The sequence below is a fragment of the Gopherus flavomarginatus genome, chromosome 14, assembly GCF_025201925.1.
Source record: "Gopherus flavomarginatus isolate rGopFla2 chromosome 14, rGopFla2.mat.asm, whole genome shotgun sequence".
Taxonomy (NCBI): Eukaryota; Metazoa; Chordata; order Testudines; family Testudinidae; genus Gopherus; species Gopherus flavomarginatus.
The window spans coordinates 42,053,452-42,073,579 of NC_066630.1; the positions used below are offsets into that span (position 1 = coordinate 42,053,452).

The following is a 20,128-nucleotide window of genomic DNA, read 5'->3' on the forward strand; positions in this document are numbered from 1 at the left end:
AGGTGCCATGGGATCAGCAGCCAGCGTGAACGAAGGCAAGGGCCGGGGAGCTGTCAGGCCGGGTGCTCTGCATTGCCCAGGAGATGGCTGCCAACGCCTGGGGTGAGCGCACTGCCCACATGCCTGCAGGGTGGATCACGAGCTGAGCACCAAAGAGCCTGGATGAGGTCTCATCCTCCCTGCCCGGGGGCAAGAGATGGAGCACGCACTCCAGGGAGCAGGCACTGCCCTGTGTCGGCACCAGCTCTTAGTGCCAGTGCATTGGGCAGGGCGAGGGGGCTCTGTGGTGCAGGGGGCTGGGTGGGGTGAAGAGGAGCTCTGGCTTAGGGGAAGAGTGAGGGGGTCCCTAGTGTAGGGAGCAGGGTGGGGCGAAGGGGTCTCTGGCAGGGAGTGGGGTGAAGGGGGGGCTCTGGTGCAGGGAGCAGGGTGGGGTGAAGGGGGAGCCCTGTGGTGCAGGAGGTGGGGTGAGGGGGTCTCTGGTGCAGGGAGCAGGGTGGGGTGAAGGGGGAGCCCTGTGGTGCAGGAGGTGGGGTGAGGGGGTCTCTGGGGCAGGGAGCTGGGTGGGGTGAAGGGGGGCTCTGGCTCAGGGGTAGGATGATGGGGGGCTCTGGCACAGGGGGAGAGTGAGGGGCGTTTCTGGTGCAAGGAGCTGGGTGGGGTGAAGGGGGGGCTCTGTGGTGCAGGAGGCAGGGTGAGTGGGCTCTGGCGCAGGGAGAGAGTGAGGGGGTCTCTGGTGCAGGGGGCTTGGTGGGGTGAAGGGGGTCTCTGGCACAGGAGTGGGGCAGAGAGGGGGCTCTGGCACAGGGGGAAAGTAACGGGGGCTCTGGTATAGGAAGAAGGGTGGGGCAAAGGGGGGGCTCTGTGGCACAGGAGGCGGGGTGAGGGGGATCTCTGCCACAGGGGTGCGGCGAGGGGGCTCTGGTGCAGGGGGAGAGTGAGGGGATCTCTAGTGTAGGGAGCAGGGTGGGGTGAAGGGGGGGCTCTGTGGCGCAGGAGGTAAAGTGAGGGGGATCTCTACCACAGGGGTGGGGCAAGGGCAGCTCTGGCACAGGGGCGGGGTGAGGGGGGGATCTGTGGCGCGGGAGGCGGAGTGGGGGTTTCCGGTGTGGGGGAGGTTCTCGAGGGCTGGGATAGGATTCCGCAGGGAGTCCTAGGACCGGTACTGTCTGATCTGGGTTTGTGGATCCCATCCGAGGAGAACAAGACTTTGCTCTTTGGTGAAGGGAGCAGAGTCAGGCGAGGGGCTCACCTCCAGCAGGGGCAGCCCTTGGTGCCCCTTGTCCCTGTCCCGCTGGCCGGCCGGCCAGCTTGCTGCCTGCGTCACCGTCTGCTCAGGCTCTGTGGCAGGCAGCAGGGCTCAGCAGCCCAGGGGCTCAATCCTGCTTTGTCTTATGTTCCTATAGCTCAGGGGTTCTCAAACTGGGGGTTGGGACCCCTCAGGGGTTGCGAGGTTATTACATGGGGGAGGGGGTGTTGCGAGCTGTCAGCCTCCACCCCAAACCTCGCTTTGTGTCCAGCATTCATAATGGTGTTAAATATAGCAAGTGTTTTTAATGTATAAGGGGAGTCGCATTCAGAGGCTGCTGTGTGAAGGGGTCACCAGTACAAACGTTTGAGAACCGCTGCCCTCGCTCATGCTGCAGGGCTTCAGGTGGCCCCTGGCAGGGGTCAGGAAGGGATCTCCCCATGTACTCTGGATTTTTATTCCTCCCCCCACGTGATCTGTTTTGTGTTGGCTTCTCTCCTTCCACAGCAACAGGGTAGGGGCCCGGCAGCCCTGGGTCTCTTCTATAGCTCATGCTGCAGGGCTTCAGTGTCGGGAAGGGGTTTTCCACCCCCCACCCCAGTGTCTCCTCCTGAAGCAGCAGGTCTGGCCAGGGCTGGGGCTGGGCCACTGGGCAGGGGCGGCGGGGCTCTGGGGTGGCACCTGGAGCTCTCCCCCCTCGGGGGTTGGCTGGCTGGTTCCTGCTCACAGGGTCGGGGCTCACTGTGGGGCTGGTGGAATTTCCCCCAGGTCAGGTTGGCAGGACGTGGGGGTTTGTCGCCTGGCTCGGCAGCGGGTGGGGGTCACTTGACAGGATTATCAGGGTGTAGCTCTCGTGTTGTTTTCCGGGCACTGGTGAGCCTCACTCCCCATTCTCTGCCTGGCACAGGGCCGTCCTCTCCTGAGGGCTGTAACGCTTGGTCTCAGTCTGGTTGTTGTGCAGGTGCTGGGGCCTGTGCTATACAGGGGGTCAGGCAGGATGCTCTGGGGCTCCCTTCTGGCCTCGAACTCTGTGGCCCGGGGCTTGGGCGGTGGGGCTGTGAACTGCATGTAGCTGCTCAGGCTGGAGTCTGGGCTCTGGGACCCTGCACTTCCTGGGGTACAGCCGAAGGAGACTCCTGCTGGGAATTTGCCAACTAGCCTGGTGCAGAGATCAGAGCCTCCTGCACTGAGTGTGGGCTGCCGGTCACCAAGGGGTTAACAGGAGCCTGTGGTGGGAGGGAGAAGTGAAAGGCAGAGGCCCAGGATAGGTCCCATGGTGCCTGGCCTAGGGCAGGAAGGGGACCCTCAGCCCACAGGTCCCTGGCTTTGCCAGGGCTCCTGACAGCCGGGGGCCTCTGCATCAGCCTGCTGGGAGCTGGGCAGCAGGGAGGATCATCCTTGTGCCCTTTCCATCTGCTTTAGCCTGGTGTTCTTGTCAAGTTTTAAGGAGAACAAACAAGCCGGCCCGGAACAGAACTGCTGCCCCTGTCTGGGCACGTGCTGTGTGTCGGCTCCGCGTGGCTGGGCTGCAGGGAGAATTGACCTCTTTCCCCTCCTATCCTGTGTTGGGGGGATCAGACCTGTGTAAAGGTCACTGGCCGCGTGCGTCTCAGCCAGTCCAGCAGCTCTCTGTCCTGCACCTTCCCCGTCGGGGCCAGCGCCCAAGGGGATGTGCCAATGCTGTGGTCTTGGGAAGCAAGAGTCTGCTGTGCCACAGTCCCCGTGGCTTGAGGTGCACGTGAGGATCCTCCAGGGTGCGTGGCAGGAGGAGCACTGCCAGAGCAGCAGCTCTTCGACAGTTCGGGTGGCTTTTTTCTTCTTTTTTTTTGGGGCGGCAAAAATGGTAGAGGGTGCCAGGGGGTGCATGCTCAAAATTTTTTTACTGATGGGGTGCACGATCAAAAAAGTTTGGAGACCACTGCCTTAGAGCACTCCTTTAGGGCAGGCTTCCCTTTGCACGTTGATCCTCAGACTGGTCAGTGTGCAGAGCCGAGTGCTCAGAAGCTAGAAAATGCTAGTATTAAGGCTGCCCGGGCAACCTTAACTCTGCCCCTTGTGCACATGCATTGTGATCCAGTCGTGAACTCCATGATTCTGTGCTGTAGTACCCCTGTATTGGTCAGTCACCAGATGGATGCTGAGAGGGGCGTGGGGTGGGGAGTGGACACTGGACTGGAACCCAGGGGAACTGGGTTCGGTTCCTGCCTGGCCCACAGATTTCCCCCTGGGCAGGACTGTTGTATAACAGCGGTGGCTTGGCTGTGTCTGGGTGATGTCATGTCCCCCCTTCTCCAGTCACCCTAGAGTCTTCCAAGGGAGACAACACCTCAATTGCCTCTATATAAATCCATGATACCCCCACATCTTGAATACTGCATGCAGACCAGAGGTCACCCCATCTCAAGAAAGGTATATTGGAACTGGAAAAGGTACAGAGAAGGGCAGCAAAAATGATTATGGGTGTGGAACAGCTTCCATAAGAGGAGAGATTAGTAAGACTGGGACTTTTCAGCTTGGAAAAGAGACGACTGGGGGGATATGGTAGAGGTCTATACAATCATGACTGGTGTGGAGAAGGTAAATAAGGAAGTGTTATTTACTCGTTCACATAACACAAGAACGAGGGGGTCACCCCATGAAATTAACAGGCAGCAGATTTAAAACAAAAGAAAGTATTTCTTCACAGTCAGCCTGTGGGACTTGCCAGAGGAGTTGTGCAGGCCAAAACTATACCAGGGTTCAAAGAAGAACTAGGTAAGTTCCTGGAGGACAGGTGCATCAATGGCTGTTAGGCAGGACAGGCAGGAATGGTGTCCCTAGCCTCTGTTTGCCAGAAGTTGGGAACGAGCGACAGGGGATGGATCACTTGATGATCCCCTGTTCTGTTCATTCCCTCTGGGGCACCTGGCACTGGCCACTGTCGGCAGACAGGACCCTGGGCTGGATGGGCCTTTGGTCTCATCCACTCTGGCCGTTCTTATGTTCTTAATTCTAAAGCAGGAAACAAGCAATAACTCTGTTGTTTTGCCCCCAGCCCTTTCCCAGCTGTTCTCTCTTGGAAAGACGTAAAAGGGGACGATGCCCAGGATTCCCCCCGGCCCCAGGTTACCTTTAACTCCCAGCCATGCTGGTCCTCCCACACGTGGCCCGAATGACCTAGGTATTTCCAGCCCCATAAATAAACCTGCTCCCACAGTCATGCACTAGTGAAGGCTCTTGCTATCCAGTGAGAGACCCAGAGGAACCCGAAGGTGCTCTGTGCACTGCTGCGTCCTCTGTGCTAGACATTAAGCTCCCACGTGTGCTGTCTCTTGGAGCGCTGCCTGTACGTGTGGCATGGATCTCCTGAGAGGCATTGCTCACCAGCCTGCAGAGCCATGCTCCTGTGAAGGTTCCCTGAGAGAGGAGATGGCCCCTGGGAATGTAGATGCCAAGCAGGGGCTGGTCAGTGACCCTGACAGGCAGCAGCTGTAAAACTGATGAAAGGAAATGCTGTTTCTTGCAGTGCGCAATTGGCCTGTGGAACTCACTGCCACATGATATTGTGGCCCAGAGCTCAGCAGGCGTCAGGAGGGATTAGACGTTGAGACTGGGAACAAGAACAGCTGGTTACAGTAAATATTTAGAACCCCCAATAGTTTGTGAAGGGCTCTTCCTTCTCCCACCTCTGGGCCCCAGCCCACCTCTAACTGCAATGGCTGAGCTAGGGGCTCCCTGGGACTGTCTGCACTTTCCTTTTGAAGCACCTAGATTGCCAGCCTGGGTCAGAGCCATGGTTAATACAAGCAGGGACTGGCGGAATGGTCTTTTAGAAACACCTCCCTTCCGTTTGTCCTCAGCCTTACGTGGGTGCCTCTCCCCGGAGGCTGAGTGCGCTGGAAACCTCCTTAGTGATACGCAGCCAGGGCCCGGCTCTGCTGCTATTAGCTCCACTTCAAAGGGGCTGTGAACATCAGATGCTTCCTCCTCCAATTGCCCCTGCTGAGTGGGTGGCACTTCTCCCCTGGATCTCCTCAGGCAGGGCACAGCTGGATCCTGAATGGCGCTGCTCTGGCAGGTCCAGGCTGAGCAGGCCTGCTACTGGGGGCAGCGTTTGCACTGGGCAGGTAGGCATGAAGGGTGAGAGTGTCAGCTCTGGCAAACCCGGGTCCAGTGGCTGGCTGGGCCACCTTGGACAAGTCACTTCCCTGCTGTGTGCCTCAATTTCCCTCCCTGTGAAATGGTGGAAAGGTCTAGCTCAGCGCTCAGGATTATTATTAGGCAATCGAAGTGGAGGTGAATCTAAGGGAGTTTTCTCATAGAGCCTTTCCCCCTGTTCTGGACCATGTTTTGGGAGGCAGGATGAAAACGATGGCCCCCAGGCTGTGGGGGATCTCGCCTGTTCAGTGTTGGCTCAGCCTAGGTGTAGGGAAAGCCATCAGCATTGTGATTAACCCCTGCAGGGGGAGCCGGAGGGGACTGAGTGTGGGCGGGGGGTGACTGAGCCTTGCGGGGGGCGCCGGAGGAGACTGGGTGTCGGCGGGGACAACTGAACCCTGCGGGGGTGCCGGAAGGGACGGTGTTAGCGAGGGGTGACTGAACCCTGTGGGGGGCGCCGGAGGAGACTGGGTGTCGGTGGGGACAACTGAACCCTGCGGGGGTGCCGGAAGGGACTGGGTGTTAGCGAGGGGTGACTGAACCCTGTGGAGGGCGCCAGAGGAGACTGGGTGTCGGCGGGGGGTGACTGAGCCCGGCGGGGGGCACCGGAGGGGACTGGGCTTCGGCAGGTGTGACTGAGCCCTGTAGGGGGCGCCAGAGGGGACTGGCCTTCGGCGGGGGCAACTGAGCCCGGCTAGGGGCGCCAGAGGGGACTGGGTGTCGGTGGGGGCGACAGAGCCCTGCGGGGGGCGCTGGAGAGGACTGGGTGTTGGCGGGGGCGATTGAGCCCTGCGGGGGGCGCCAGAGGGGACTGGGTGTCGGCGGGGGCTGACTGAACCCTGCGGGGGCGCCAGAGGGGACTGGGTGTCGGCGGGGGGTGACTGAGCCCTGTGGGGGGCGCCGGAGACTGGGTGTCGGGGGGCAACTGAGCCCTGCAGGGGGCACTGGAGGGGACTAGGCTTCGGCGGGGGCTGACTGAACCCTGCGGGGGGCGCCGGAGAGGACTGGGTGTCGGCGGGGGCGATTGAGCCCTGCAGGGGCGCCAGAGGGGACTGGGTGTCGGCAGGGGGTGACTGAGCCCTGCAGGGGGCACTGGAGGGGACTGGGCATCGGCGGGGGCGACTGAGCCCTGCAGGGGGCACTGGAGGGGACTAGGCTTCGGCGGGGGCGACTGAGCCCTGTGGGGGGCGCCAGAGGGGACTGGGCATTGGTGGGGGCAGCGCAGAAGTCTTGTGTGCTGAACTGGGAATGTTCTTAATGTTTTCTCTGAATACCATGTTGGTGCCTCAGTGTCCCCTATGCAGTTTTGAAGTATCTAGGTGGTGGAATAAGGGTGTGTGATTGCTGCAGAGCAAGGGGCCAGTGCACCTAAATGCCTGGCACTCTGTCTCCTAGCAACTGATGGCCTGGGCCCCTCCTCTGCAAAGGTGCCAGCTGAAGGTGTTGGAGACAGAGATCAGGTGACCTCCTGGCTCGGGAAAGGAACTGAACAGAGAGGAGGGGCTGGAGGGGGTTGTTAGTCTGGACCTGGCTGGGGACAAGGAGTGAAGTGCAGATGTGGGGGTCTGGCTCACTGCCCCCCAGAATGGACCCGGCCAAGGGGTCCGGTTCGCGGTACCTACAAGCTCTGTTTTAGACCCTGTTCCTGTCATCGAATAAACCTCTGTGTTACTGGCTGGCTGAGGGTCACGTCTGACTGCAAAGTGGGGGTGCAGGACCCTGTGGCTTCCCCAGGACCCCGCAAGGGAGGGCTCGCTGTGGGAAGCGCACGGAGGGGCATATGCTGAATGCTCCAAGGAGAGGTGAAGATGTGTGAGCTTCTTGCCCTGAAAACAGTCTGCTCCAAGGGAGAGGAGGCTCCCCAAAGTCCTGCCTGGCTTTGTGGGGAGCAGTTCCAGAGCATCGCCCGGGGACTCCGTGACACCCTGGCTGAGGGGCTGCCCATGCCCTAGAGACCCATGCCATGGCTGAGAACGCTGGTGGAAGTGCCACCGGGGCAGCGTGCCCATGCAGTCCTGCCCCACATCCGTACCGTCTCCATGACGCTGTTGGAAGCCCGCTGGTACCTATCCCCCAGTTCCTGGCACGGCTGTATGAAGCAATGGCTCCAGGGAGTCCTGGGGAATTGGGGGAGAAGGTGAAACTCCCCTCACTCCCTGGGTACCTCCCCATTCTTCACGTTTGCAGGGGTCACAGCTGCACTGTAGTTTGCTTTGTGCCGCCCCTGCTGCTTTGCTCCCCGAGAGGCTCTTGCAGGGTTTCCCATCCCCTATCGGGATCCCCCAAATGGGAACAGGCCCCTGCCAGGCCCAGAGGAGAGCTGGGATGCGCCACAGCAGGGTGAGTTCTTCCGAGGCCGGTGCAGGTGCTGCGCGCTAAAGGGCTGGTACAGGGAGCAGCCGCATGCTGCCTGGTGCAGATTCTTCCCACGCCAGGGAAGCTCAGCTTGGAATGAGAAGACCCTAGTGATGGATTCAGAGACCAGAACCTAGGGCCAAGGAGGGCTGGCGGGAGCGTGGCTAATTGCATACTGCAGGGGGCCATGGGAGCAGCCTGCCAAGCATCTGCAGGGTCTGAACAGCCCGCAGGGAGTGGCACAGCCAGAGCAGCGGGTGGGATCCAGCTGACTCACTGGAGAAGTTCCTGGCAGTGAGCTCAGCATGGACCATTCTCCCCAGGCCCAGGGAAATGGGGAAGCCCTGGCCTGTGGAGCGAGCCTGGTGCCGGGAGGCCAGAGAGGGCCTGGCTGGAGGGAACGGTTGGCGGGAAGCACTAGGTCAGAGGCTCCTGCTCCCATGGGCTGATGGAACTTTTCCTGCTGTAGATACCCTGGAGACGTTGCAGGCCCTGGGGAGTGGGCATGTGGGTCCATGATGTTGCTGGCCCTGCCCCGGGGAAGTCGGGGGTTATTAGACCGTTTCCAAGTCTAACATCCTTGTTCCCTGAAGGTGGCGCCATTGGCCAGCTGTCTCTGGGCTCAGTCTCACTCTGCTAGGAAGCTAATTAGGCTGCCTGGGCTTTTGCTAGGCTGGGCGTCCCACTGGCTAATTAACTGGGCTGCATCCTGTGCTGCTGGCCCATTTGCTCTAATTGCGACTCCCCAGAGTCAGTGGCTTTGCTGATTGTGGGGCTGCTGCTGGGCGGGGGAGAGGTGCTCCTCGGACCCTGCCTAGCTGGACCTGGGCCTGGGCCTGTCGGGCGTCCTGCCGGGTTTGGGAGCTGCCGGCTGTGTGCAGAGCTGTAGTGCTGGCGCTGGGAGGCCGCGGCTGAGGCGCTCGTGAGCGGTGGGGCCCCTCTCCTGAGCAGAACTAGGGTCACGGATGTGACTGTGCCTTGTCCGTGGGATGCCGGGTTCCTAGTTTGGGGAGAGCACAGAGGTGCAGCCCCCGTTTCATCTTCTGGGAAGGGCTGGGAGACCTCTGCTGGCTTGAAAGGCGTTTGGGGCGTGCCTGTGCCAGCAGTGAAATGGGGCAGGGGCTGCCTGGGCAACGGTGCCTGTGATGCTGACAGCCTGATCCTCCCGCAGGGCTCTGCTGCTGGGCTCCTGCTGAGGAGGGGTGGGGGCCTGCTCTCCCCAGCCTCGCGGGAGAGGTTCCCCTTACGCATTGTGCCTCCTGGACTCCCTCCCCTGCTCTAAAAACGGCAGCAAACAGGAAAGGAGCCAGGAGGGAGGCGGCTTTTCCTTTTCTTCCTGGCTGGGGGCTGGGCTCTTCCTCTTGGGGCCTTCCCCTCTGGAGCTGTAGGGGCAGAGCTGCGGGAGGCTGAGACATGGGGGATGTGTCCCACCATCATGCTCCCTACATGGGCATGGGAGCAGAGGCAGCTGGCTCAACCGCACCCTTTGTTATGGTGGTGCAGCTGACATGGACTACAAGTCCCATAGTACAGTGCTCCTCGAGCAGGCGCCTTTGCTGCAGTGCATGCTGGGACCTGTAGTCCTCATTGGCCGCACCTCCCTGTTAAAAATGGGAGCAGGAGGTTGGCTGTGCCCTGCTGCAGTGATGCAGCTTTCAGGGTCCTGGTAGGCTGCTGATGGGCTCTTGTTAGGGTGCCGCTGCTTAGGGACACCTCCCTTACTGTGGCATTGTTCCAGGAGAAACTCCCCACAGTTCAGACCCCTTCCTGCCCTCAGCCAGAGGCCTCTCTGGGGGCACCGTTCGGGGAGTGAAGTCGGGTTGCCAGGTGTCTGGTTTTCTACCAGAACACCCTGTCATAAAGGACCTTGGCAGCTCCAGTCAGCACCACTGACTGGGCCGTTAAAAGTTCAGTTGGCGGTAGGGTGACCGGACAGCAAGCGTGAAAAATCGGGACGGGGGTGGGGGGTAATAGGAGCCTATATAAGAAAAAGACCCAAAAATCAGGACAGTCCCTATAAAATCGGGACGTCTGGTCATCTAGTTGGTGGTGCACTGGGGCTAAGGAAGGCTCCTCGCCTGCCATGGCTCCGTGTAGCTCCCAGAAGCAGTGGCATGTCCTCTCTCCAGCTCCTATGCGTAGGGGCACCCAGGGGGCTCCACATGCTGCCCCCACCCCAAGTGCCAGCTCAGCAGCTCCCATTGGTTAGGAACCACAGCCAATGGGAGCTGCAGGGGCGGAGCCTGTGGACCAGGCAGCACGCAGAGTTGCCTGGCTGCACCTCCTCATAGGAACTGGGGGCAGGGATATGCTGCTGCTTCTGGGAGATGCCTTAGGTAAGTGCTGCCCAGAGCCTGCACCCCTCATCCCCTCCCGTGCCCCAGTCCTGATCCCTCTCCCACTCAATTACCCCTCCACCCCATCCCGGAGCCCCTTTCTTCATCCCAAATCCCTGATCCCCAGCCCCACCCTGGAGTCCTAACCCTCAACCCAACCCCCTGCCCCACCCTGGTGAAAAAGGGGAAAGTGAGAGGGTGAGTGACGGAGGGGGGATGGAGTGAACGGGGGGTGGAGCCTCTGAGAATGGTTAGGGCAGAGGCGGGGCCTCAGAGAAGGGGTAGAGGGTTTGGCAAAGTTGTTCAGTTTAGTGCGAGTAGAAAGTTGGCAACCCGAGAGTGGGGCTGTTACTGAGGTCCTAGTGGGGGCCAGCTGTGGTCACTCAATTAGGGTGAGCTGCAAAGAATGAGGCAGCCAAACCCCAAAAGCTGCTGGATATTCCAATACTTCGATTCACCAAACCAGCATAGAGCAGCTTCTTTATTACCTCACTGGGGGTTACTCAGAAATCCAAACAACACAGTTCCCTTAAAGTGATGCAACCTCAGGCCTCCATCCAGGTACCCACATCAAATATGATGATTTCTGAAAATATCATTTCATCACATAAAAGAAAAGGTTCTACCAATCCCGAATGATCGGACACATCACCTCCCAGGTTAGCGAACGTTTCAGATCTTACCCAAATACACACTACAGCCAGTTCTTGTGAACTAAACTAAAATGTATTAAAAAATCGAGAGAGAGAGAGGCTGGCTAAAAGATCAATATACATACAGACATGAGTTCAATTAATTGAGGTTCAGATTCACAGCAGAGATGAGGAGTTTTGTAGTTGCAAAGAGTTCCTTCAGAATTCAGTTCATAGGTCAGGGGTGAGCAAACTTTTTGGCCCGAGGGCCACATCTGGGTGGGGAATTTGCATGCAGGGCCATCAATGTAGGGCTGGGGCAGGGAGTTGGGGTGCAGGAGGGATTGCGGAGTGTGGGAGGGCATGTGGTGTGCAGGAAGGCTCAGGGCAAGGAGTTGGGGTGCACGGGTGTGGGCTGTATGAGGGGGCTCAGGGCAGGGGGTTGGGGTGTAGGAAGGGGCTCAGGGCAAGAGGTGGGGGTGCAGGAGGGGTGTGGGGTGTGAGAGGGGCCTCAGGGCAGTGGGTTGGGGTGCAGGAGAAGGATATGGGCAGGGGGTTGAGGTGCAGGCTCTGGCCCAGCACCACTTACCTGGAGTGGCTCTGGGGTGGCAGCGGGGCTAAGACAGGCTCCCTGCCTGCCCTGACCCTGCGCCGTGCCACTCCTGGAAGCGGCCGGCACCACTTCCCTGCAGCCCCTGGGGGAGGGGGGACGGATGGACAGAGGTCTCTACATGCTGCCCTCGCCTGCGGGTATCTCCCCCGAAGCTCCCATTGGCCGCGGTTCCCGTTCCTGGACAATGGGAGCTGTGAGGGGTGGTGCCTGCAAGTAAGGGCAGCGTGCGGAGCCCCCTCCCTGCCCCGGAAGTGGTGCTGGTCGCTTCCAGGCGCAGCGTGGGGCCCACGGTGCCATGGGGGTGGCAGTCCTGTGGGCTGTCATAGATCGTAGTTGAATGTTGAAATCTCATATTCAGGGCGGTACCAGCAGAACTAGGACCTGAGTCTTGCAACTCAGACTTCCCCTGATGAAGTCTAAGCAGATCTGAGATGACAGAATCAGGATCCAAGGGTCTTTTATCCAATTTCATGACTTTTGACAAGTTGGAATTCCTTAGGGAACAAAAGGTAATAACAATAATAGGAGATATACCAATCTCCTAGAAGTGGAAGGGACCTCAAAAGGTCACTGAGTCCAGCCTCCTGTCTTCACTAGCAGGACCAAGTATTGAATTAACCCCAGATCTCTAAGTGGCCCCCCTCAAGGGTTGAACTCACAACCCTGGGTTTAGAAGGCTAATGCTCAAACCACTGAGCTATCCCTCCCCTCCTTTAGGATGACTTTGAAGGAGATCCCTCACTTACAGATTAACATAAGACCATTTGCTTGTTCCTCCACCATTCCCAGTACATTTCAAAGAGAGATGAGTACGGAGAGATCCTGTGTTGGCAATTCATTTACATGATCAGATGTTCTTTTGACCTCTGAATTATCAGAATACAGCATGGACAGGGACTGTTGATTACATTGTCCACCCTACTCATACATATATAAATACACAAAAACATTATCTCCCCACATGTGTTCTGTGGGTTATTCATTTTGCAGGATGTTTGAACTTTTCTCCCCATGTGTCACACCCCCGATGTGAGACTGGTGTGGAAGGGCAAAATTGGAGCTCCTGGATACAGCTTAAGTACCTTCCATTATTGCTATGAGCTGTGTTTACACTGAATTCTTTGTAATGCCAAATTATTGATGCCTGCTTTGGCCCCAGCCAAAACCTTAGTCTGTACTTTGTGAAACACTTTAGTGATTCCAGGGTTTGTTCTATGTGTTAACTTAATATAGCCATGAATGTTCTGCAGAGAGCACTTACTCTGGCATTCAGCCATGAAGGCGGTGAGATGTTGTACCTCACTTTCCCTTTGTGCACAGCAATTCAAACTTGTAGTGGTTTTTCTGCTGTGTACAGTTTCAAGATCAGATACAGGCACTATGTGAAATATCAGTATCACCAGGCCTTTTAACATAGTGTGTGTTGTCATGTAATGAAACAGTATAACCGTGAAGGCTTTGACAACATACTGAGTTCTTATGTATCACCCCCAACGTGTTCAAGGGTTTTTAAAAAACAAAAACAAAAACGTGCACTGTACATTTTTACAGTTTTTGGTATCAGCAGCAAGTTAGTTACAGTCGTTAGCAATAACATCAGTATTTTCACAAGTGTACATTTACAATCGTCTTTGTCATGCCAAGCCTTTGGTTTAGACAAATCATTCTTTAGGTCAGCTTGTTCCATATCCCCTTTGAATCTTTGTAGCTTTTTCTTGACCTCAGGGTCTTCCGTAACATAGGCTTTCAGTTTAACCACTTTCTTGGGGGGTTGGTATTTTAGGGTTAACCTGTGGCTTTTATTTGCATGGTTTACTCCTTCCCTTCCTCCCTGTCCAGTAGGGTGAAAATCTGAACGCTTTGTGTGTAACAGAATCCATTGGCTGGCTGGGTGTGTCCTTTTTGCTAATAGCTACAGGCAAGTCTTTCTCCCCCCAGTCAGTCAGGTAATTTGCATCAACACAGACACTAACCAGTTTTCAGATCCTCAGCTGTTACCAGTTCAAAGGCTGGACTCTGTATTAAAGAGATACCGTCCGTTTTCACTAGCATGTTAGACTCAAGGTTCTTTTGTCGGTCCATTACCAACCTCTGCTTCCACATGGAATCAGATGTCAAGTCCATTAAGAGACTACAAGTCATATCCAAAATATCTAGAGATGTTTGCCTGCTCTCCCCTGCATCCTTCTGAGTTCAGTTATAGGGTGGTTCTGCTCAGAAAAACCAGCACCCTGGTCTCTCCTCAGTACCTGAGTCACAGACTGCTTACTTTGGAGACATTCATTGTCTCCCCAACAAGCTGGGTAAGTGGGCTCAGTCGCTGCCCCTCCCCTCATCTCCCACCCTCCTGCCATGAGGAGCACTCCCAAAGACCTAGTTCACTTCCGCACCTCGGTTGGCTCCTGGAGGAAAGGGTCCAGTTTAAATTGCACAGAACCCAGCAACGTTCCCTGGCGCTGGAGAGGATGTTCGTGAAATGCAGACAAGGAAGCAGCTGCCCCCTTGCCGGCTCTCCTTGCAGATTCGCTGTGGGGGTGGAGATGTGGAATGCCATCATTTTGTCGCGTGTCCAGCCTGGGGGAGAGCGGGACTGTGCCCTTCCCTTGTTTCAAAGATGGCCTGTGTGTTCTGCATGTGTTGCCTTAGCAATGTAGGGCAGGTGGCCCCGGAGACTGTCCCTTGACTGGAGAGTTAGTGATCCTGAGAGATCAGATGGGAAGTTGAGTGAGCATTTGGCCACGTTTCAGTCTGACTGTTGTTAATGCTGTAGTGTTTCTATTAGCACCTGTCTACCTCTGGGGCCTAAGGAGCAGGTGGGAGAAGGAACCTGTGTAAAGATCCGGTCCCCTGCCCCTTTCAGGCAGCATGTGAGAGCTTCCAGTCCGCACTCCTGCAGCCACACCGGGGAATGCTCCTCACTGCTGTTGGGTTAAAGGGGCAGGGGCGCTGGTTCTGTAATCAAGACCTCCTTTCTCCCACGGGTACGCCGGCCGCGTGGTTAGATACCGGGGCACTGCATGGGGGGTCGTGCAGGCTGCTTCATTAGCGGGTAAGGCGCTCGGTGCCCTTGTGACGAGCCCAGAGAAAAAGGCAAGACATAGGCTAGAGATGGTGGAAAACCAGCACTGGCTCCCCGTCTGATCTTGGACAAGTCCCTTGTGCCTGTGCCTTGCTTTCCAGGCCAATACAAGCAGACTAGTGCTCCACTTCCCCCCTCACCCCTGGCCAGGCTGTGAGGCTCAGTGATGGGGGAAGTGCTTTGAGATCCTTGGAGGGGAGGCGTTCACCAGAGATGGGCAGAGCCATGGTAGCTTTCACAGAGACTCCAGCCCTGGCTGCCACGGCAGGAATTCAGGGGTGCTGGGGAATGGGGAAGTGGCCTTCCCCTGAGGTAGCCCTGCACCGGGAGCTCGACTGGTTTCACTCTTGTTTCCCACTCATGCTTGGCGCCAAACGGTGGCGCCGTGCACTGGGGAAGGGAAACCACCCAGCTCAGGGAGCCCATGCCCAGGTGTGCGCGCTCTGCCCGGAGCCCCAACATCCTGCGGGGGAGGTGGGGGGGCAGGTTGAAGAGTACACTCTGGAGGAGGCTGGAGCAAGCAGCGGAGGGCTGGGGGGCACCGTCGGTGCCTGTCTCAGCCCCCTGGCCATGGTGGCAATGTGGTCGGCGCTGGCGGGGCGCTCCCCTCCCTTCGGAGGCGTGGGTTTGACTCACCGCTTTGGGAGCAGCAGGAACCATGCGGTGATGTCAGGCCTCGAGCAGGGGAAGCGTGGGAGGAGACTGGGCCCGGCTCAGCTGGCTGGGGAGTGCGGAGCAGAGCTGGCTGCAGCAGGCAGCCCCAGATGGCTTAACCTCCGGTGAGAGAGGGGACTGGCAGCCGCTGCTCCCTGGCACTGTTGCCCCAGGATGAACGGCAGATACAAAGGTACCATGCCCACTTAGAGCCCCCTCTGCCCTGCGAACCCGCTGTGCCCTGGCTTCCCTACAGCGGGGTGCCCAGCCCGGGCCGGGGGCTTCCTCTTCACACGCTGTCTAGTGACTCAGTCCGGACAAAGGAGCAAGCAAGGCAAGAGGAGGAGTGTGCCCTGTGCTACCTGACCTGCCCCCCTGCTCCTGCGCTGTAGGTCCAATGTGTGTGGGGGGGGCTTGAGGTTTCCCTAGAGATATGGACAAGCCAGAGAAGGACGATGGTCCTGTTTCTAGATTAAGAGAGCTGGGGTCTGCTCCTTCTCTGTGGCCTTGGCGAGTTATTGCCTGGTCAGTGCCTCAGTTTCCCCACTGTAACCTAGGCATAATCATACTTCAGTTTGTGGGGGCAAGGAGGCCCCGTTCGTTGTTTGCAAGGTGCTTAGAGCCTCATGGGACTGGGGCAGGATGGCTGGGCTGGGGTGCTGAGCGTGTGCTGGGCAGCCAGGTGCTGGCTGCAGGTGGGGGCTGTGCGTGACACTGGAGTGATACTGCATGGGCCGGGATACTGTGATGTAAGGCTCTGGACCGGCTCCCGGTACTGGGCCTGGGAGATGCACCAGCTCGCTGCCAGTGTGTCAGTCTCCTGCCAGCTGTGAGTGTAGTGCCCGGCGAACTGGGCTCCCGGCGGCTCCATGGTGTAGTGCCCGGCGGGCTGGGCTCCCGGCGGCTCCATGGTGTAGTGCATGGCAGGCTGAGCTCCCGGCGGTTGTGGGTGTAGTGCACGGCAGGCTAGGCTCCCGGCGGCTCTGTGGCGTAGCGCCCGGCGGGCTGGGCTCCCGGCGGCTCCATGGTGTAGTGCATGGCAGGCTGAGCTCCCGGCGGCTGTGGGTGTAGTGCCCAGCGGGCTGGGCTCCCGGCAGCTCCATGGCGTAGCGCCCGGCCCGGCGGCTTTGTGGTGTAGTGCCCGTTGCCTCCGTGGCATAGCGTCCGGTGGGCTGGGCTCCCAGTGGCTGTGCGTGTAGCGCCCTGTGAGCTGGGCTCCCAGTGGCTCTGTGGGGTAGCGCCTGGCAGGCTGGGCTCCCAGCGGCTCCGTGGCGTAGTGCCTGGCGGGCTGGGCTCCCAGCGGCTCCGTGGCATAGCGCCCAGCCCGGCGGCTCTGTGGCGTAGCACCTGGCAGGCTGGGCACCCGGCAGCTCTGTGGCGTAGCGCTCGGCGGGCTGGGCTCCCGGCGGCTCCGTGGCATAGCGCCCGGTGGCTCCGTGGCGTAGCACCTGGCAGGCTGGGCTCCCGGTGGCTCTGTGGTATAGCGCCCAGCGGCTCTGTGGCGTAGCGCCTGGCGGATTGGGCTCCTGGCGGCTCCGTGGCATAGCACCCAGCAGGCTAGGCTCCCGGCGGCTCTGTGGCGTAGCGCCCGGCGGCTCTGTGGCGTAGCGCCCGGCGGCTCTGTGGCGTAGCGCCCGGCGGCTCCGTGGCGTAGTGCCTGGCAGGCTGGGCTCCCGGTGGCTCTGTGGTGTAGCGCCCAGCGGCTCTGTGGCGTAGCGCCTGGAGGGTTGGGCTCCTGGCGGCTCCGTGGCGTAGTGCCCGGCGGCTCCATGGCGTAGCGCCCGGCGGCTCCGTGGTGTAGGGTTCGGCGGGTTGGGCTCCTGGCGGCTCAGTGGCATAGCACCCGGCGGCTCCGTGGCGTAGCGCCTGGCAGGCTGGGCTCCCGGCGGCTCTGTGGCGTAGCGCCCGGCGGCTCTGTGGCGTAGTGCCTGGAGGGTTGGGCTCCCGGCGGCTCCGTGGCGTAGCGCCCGGCAGGCTGGGCTCCCGGCGGCTCCGTGGCGTAGCGCCCGGTGGCTCTGTGGCATAGTGTTGTTTCTGTAACCGCAGTGTTGTGGTCTCTCAACTTGGTGAGTCAATACTGTGATGGTCGCCCCTCCCCCTGCCGTCACTTTGCCAAGTAAACTGCTCATTATGGATAGTGAGAGCCCTGAAATAGACAGACAGTGGGGGTTTGGCTGGGAGCTGCAGTGGTGCCACGAGGTTGGCTGGCACTGCTGCTGGCTGGGGTAGGTCTCTCCCACTGCCCACCGATAGCCCTTTGTACTCTGTCCCTCCGCTGGGCACCTCAGCCAGGAGACCTCCTTGCTCACCATGCTGGGACCCTGCACAGCCTGGAGAGGTGCATTTGGGGGGCTGGGGGTCATGAGCAGGGCCCCTAGCTGGGAGTATAGAGAGCAGAAGCGGTGCTGAGTGTCAGCTTCATGGCATAGACAGCAAGTGGCAGCCCACTGCCAGGTACCAGCCAGGTGGGGTGGGCTGAGATGGGGGACTGGCGAGGGGTGGGGGGGATGCTAAGGGCTCCATCGAGGAGGTGGCAGTGCCTCTCCCAGCCCACCCTGCCGGGGTAAGCTGTGGGGACAGAGACGTTCTCTGAGCTCTCTCTGCTCAGTCTCTGGAAGGATGGTCTGGGCACAGCACAGGTCTGGGTCCCCCCTGTGCCGTGGCTGCTGGGCCCAGGGAGGGGCAGGGGCTGGGTTGCCCCTGTCTGTGGTGGTGATGGCGCTTGGGGCTGGTGCCCCAGGTGGGGTGGGGGTAGTGTTCCATGGGCCCTGCCCTCGCGCCGAGAGCAGGCTTAGCTGGAGCTTTTCCTAGGGCAGGCTCTTCCGGACGGGCAGCATGGTCTCAGCAATGCTCAGGGAGGGGATGAGCCAGGCTGGATTCACGCCAGCTCCATGACAGCTCTGTGACCCAGGGAGCTGGCAGCTCTGCCTGCCTGCAGGGCTCAGACCCAGATCCCAGGGCTTCTCAGGGATCTTTGCAAGTCACCTCTTGGAAAACATCTCCTGGCAACTGCAGGCATGGGGGGTGCATGGGAGTGTGTATGTCTGTCTGTACAGGAGTGATGGGCACATGTCTGTTTGTCTCCATTGGCAGGAGGGGGCTGCGGGGGTCGATCTCCATGGGGAGGCCTGTGGGTGTCTGTCTTCATTGTTTGGGGGGCGGGGGCCTGCAGGTGTCAATCTCCATGGGGGGGGAGGCTGCGGGTGTCGATCTCTATTGGTGGGGGCGCCAGGACCTGCGGGTGTCTGTCTCCATTGGCCGAGGGAGGGGGCGGCTGCAGGTATCCGTCTTCATGAGCGGGTGGGGGTGGGGGGACTGTGGGTGTCTGTCTCCATTGGCTGGGGGCGGGGGGTGCGCTGCAGGTGTCTGTCTCCATTGGGGAGGCACATGTGGTTTTCTGTCTGTCTGTCTCCATTGCGGGGTGTGGGGGGGAGTTGCTGTGCATGTCCCAGCAGAGGGGAATCCCTGGCTCTCAGCAGTGCCCCATGGGCGAGGCAGGTTGGCTGAGGCAGGCTGGCTGCTGCAGGGCAGGGGTGGGTGGAGGTTAGAGGCGGCATAGCCAGGACCTAGAAGCACCCCCAAGGGCCGGAGCGCAGTCCCCAGTGTGTGTGTGTGCAGCTGGCGCTGCCTTTCACGGGGAAACCCACTCGCTGAGCGGATGCAAACACAGACAGTATCACCATGGCAACTGTGGGCATGGGCCAGTGCTGAGCAACAGAGACCGTTTCCTTGGCAATCTGGAAACCACCTCTCCCCTATGGCTGCCACCTTGTTCTTCCCCACAGCTCCCTCCATGTGCAGCCGTGTGGGTTCTAGATCCCGTCCCCCACTGCTGCCACCTCGGCCCTCCCGGTTTGCCAGGCTCTAGGCCCTCCTCCCTGGCTGCTGCTCGTGGGGGTCGGGGTTCCAGTCGGGGGTCACAGCACAGGGTGCCAGGCTGGTTTTGGAGCAGGGTGGGTGTGGGGGGCTGTGGCTATAGGACAGTCGCAGAGAGTGGAGTGGGAGGGGGCTCAGGATGGGGGCCCAGCTAGCGGGGCCCGGTCTCTGTTGGTTCACTCAAGTGCCAGTGCCCAGCTGCTGCTGGGCTCAGAGAGCAGAGTGCCAGGGGCGGGAGGCTGCTGCCAGCCTGTGCGCACTGCTCTGGGCGTGGTGCAGTGTGCGGCCCAGCCCTTGGCCTGGCGTGCCCCTTTGCACAGCTGCTTGGTGGGGTAAACAAGCACTTCCGCCAATTCTTCAGTTTCGGCGCTCCTTCCCCTTCCTGTCACCTCCCCGTCAGTGGCCTGAGTGACCGGCCACAAGCCCACGCCGACAGGAGGGCGGGGACCTCGGGCTCTGCCTGCTGCACCCGCTCCTGTCAACCCCTCGTCCGAGTGGGTCACGGCAGTGGGTGTCTTGCTTGGGTGGAGTCCCTTCCGGGCCCTCATCGCTGCCAGGCCAGTGAACTGTGAGCTCACGAGAGTGGGCCACTGATGCCGTGGCTGTGAGCTTGTGACCTCACGCCCAGAGCCCAGCCGGGGTCGCAGGCGCCAGTGGCTGCGAGTGTGTCTTCCCGTGTCATGGCAGAGACGCCTCTCACCACTTTCAGCTGGGAAGGAGGGCATGGGGTGAAGTTTGGTCGTGGGGGAGGCAGAGGGTTCCTGCCAGACAGTGCCGTGGGGTGCTGCGTCTCAGCCTCCCACAGTGTCTGCACACACCTGACCCGCTGGCAAAGGAAGCTCTGGGTTCTTCGGGGGCCCTCTCCTCGTGGGAGACACTCCTGAGGGCCCACAGCCCCAGCATCTCCCATCTCTGGGAGGGAGTGTCTGGGGCCTCTGAGATCCTTGATAATGGCCTGGATTTTATTAGGCAGTTGTGACTCTTCTTTGACTCAGCAGAACTTTCTCCTCTGCCCCCATCTTGTGCGTTGGAGAGGGGAAGTGTGGGGGTTGCTCCTCTCAAGGAAGCCAGGGTGGGATCTGTCGCTCTCCTGCCCTCTGTGACCAGGCAGTAGTTCCTGGATCCTGATTATCAGGACTGAAGCGGGGGCAGCTCTGCTTCCTGAGCGACTCCAGCAAACCATGTCGTGTGCTCTTGGCA

The 20,128-nt window shown here is 59.7% G+C and overlaps 1 protein-coding gene across 5 annotated transcripts in view; it reads left to right on the top strand.

The window, feature by feature from the left end:
- RIPOR1 (RHO family interacting cell polarization regulator 1) overlaps window positions 1-20,128 on the top strand; it is a 130,254-nt gene that overhangs the window by 68,572 nt on the left and 41,554 nt on the right. The window contains exon 1 of one of the 5 annotated variants that reach the window (XM_050922344.1): window positions 15,212-15,245. The exons of the other annotated variants lie outside the window; for them this stretch is intronic. Coding sequence (XP_050778301.1) covers window positions 15,227-15,245 — 19 coding nt within the window. The 5' untranslated portion in view covers window positions 15,212-15,226. Of the gene's footprint in view, window positions 1-15,211; window positions 15,246-20,128 lie in introns of those variants that run through there. 5 annotated transcript variants of the gene reach the window in all.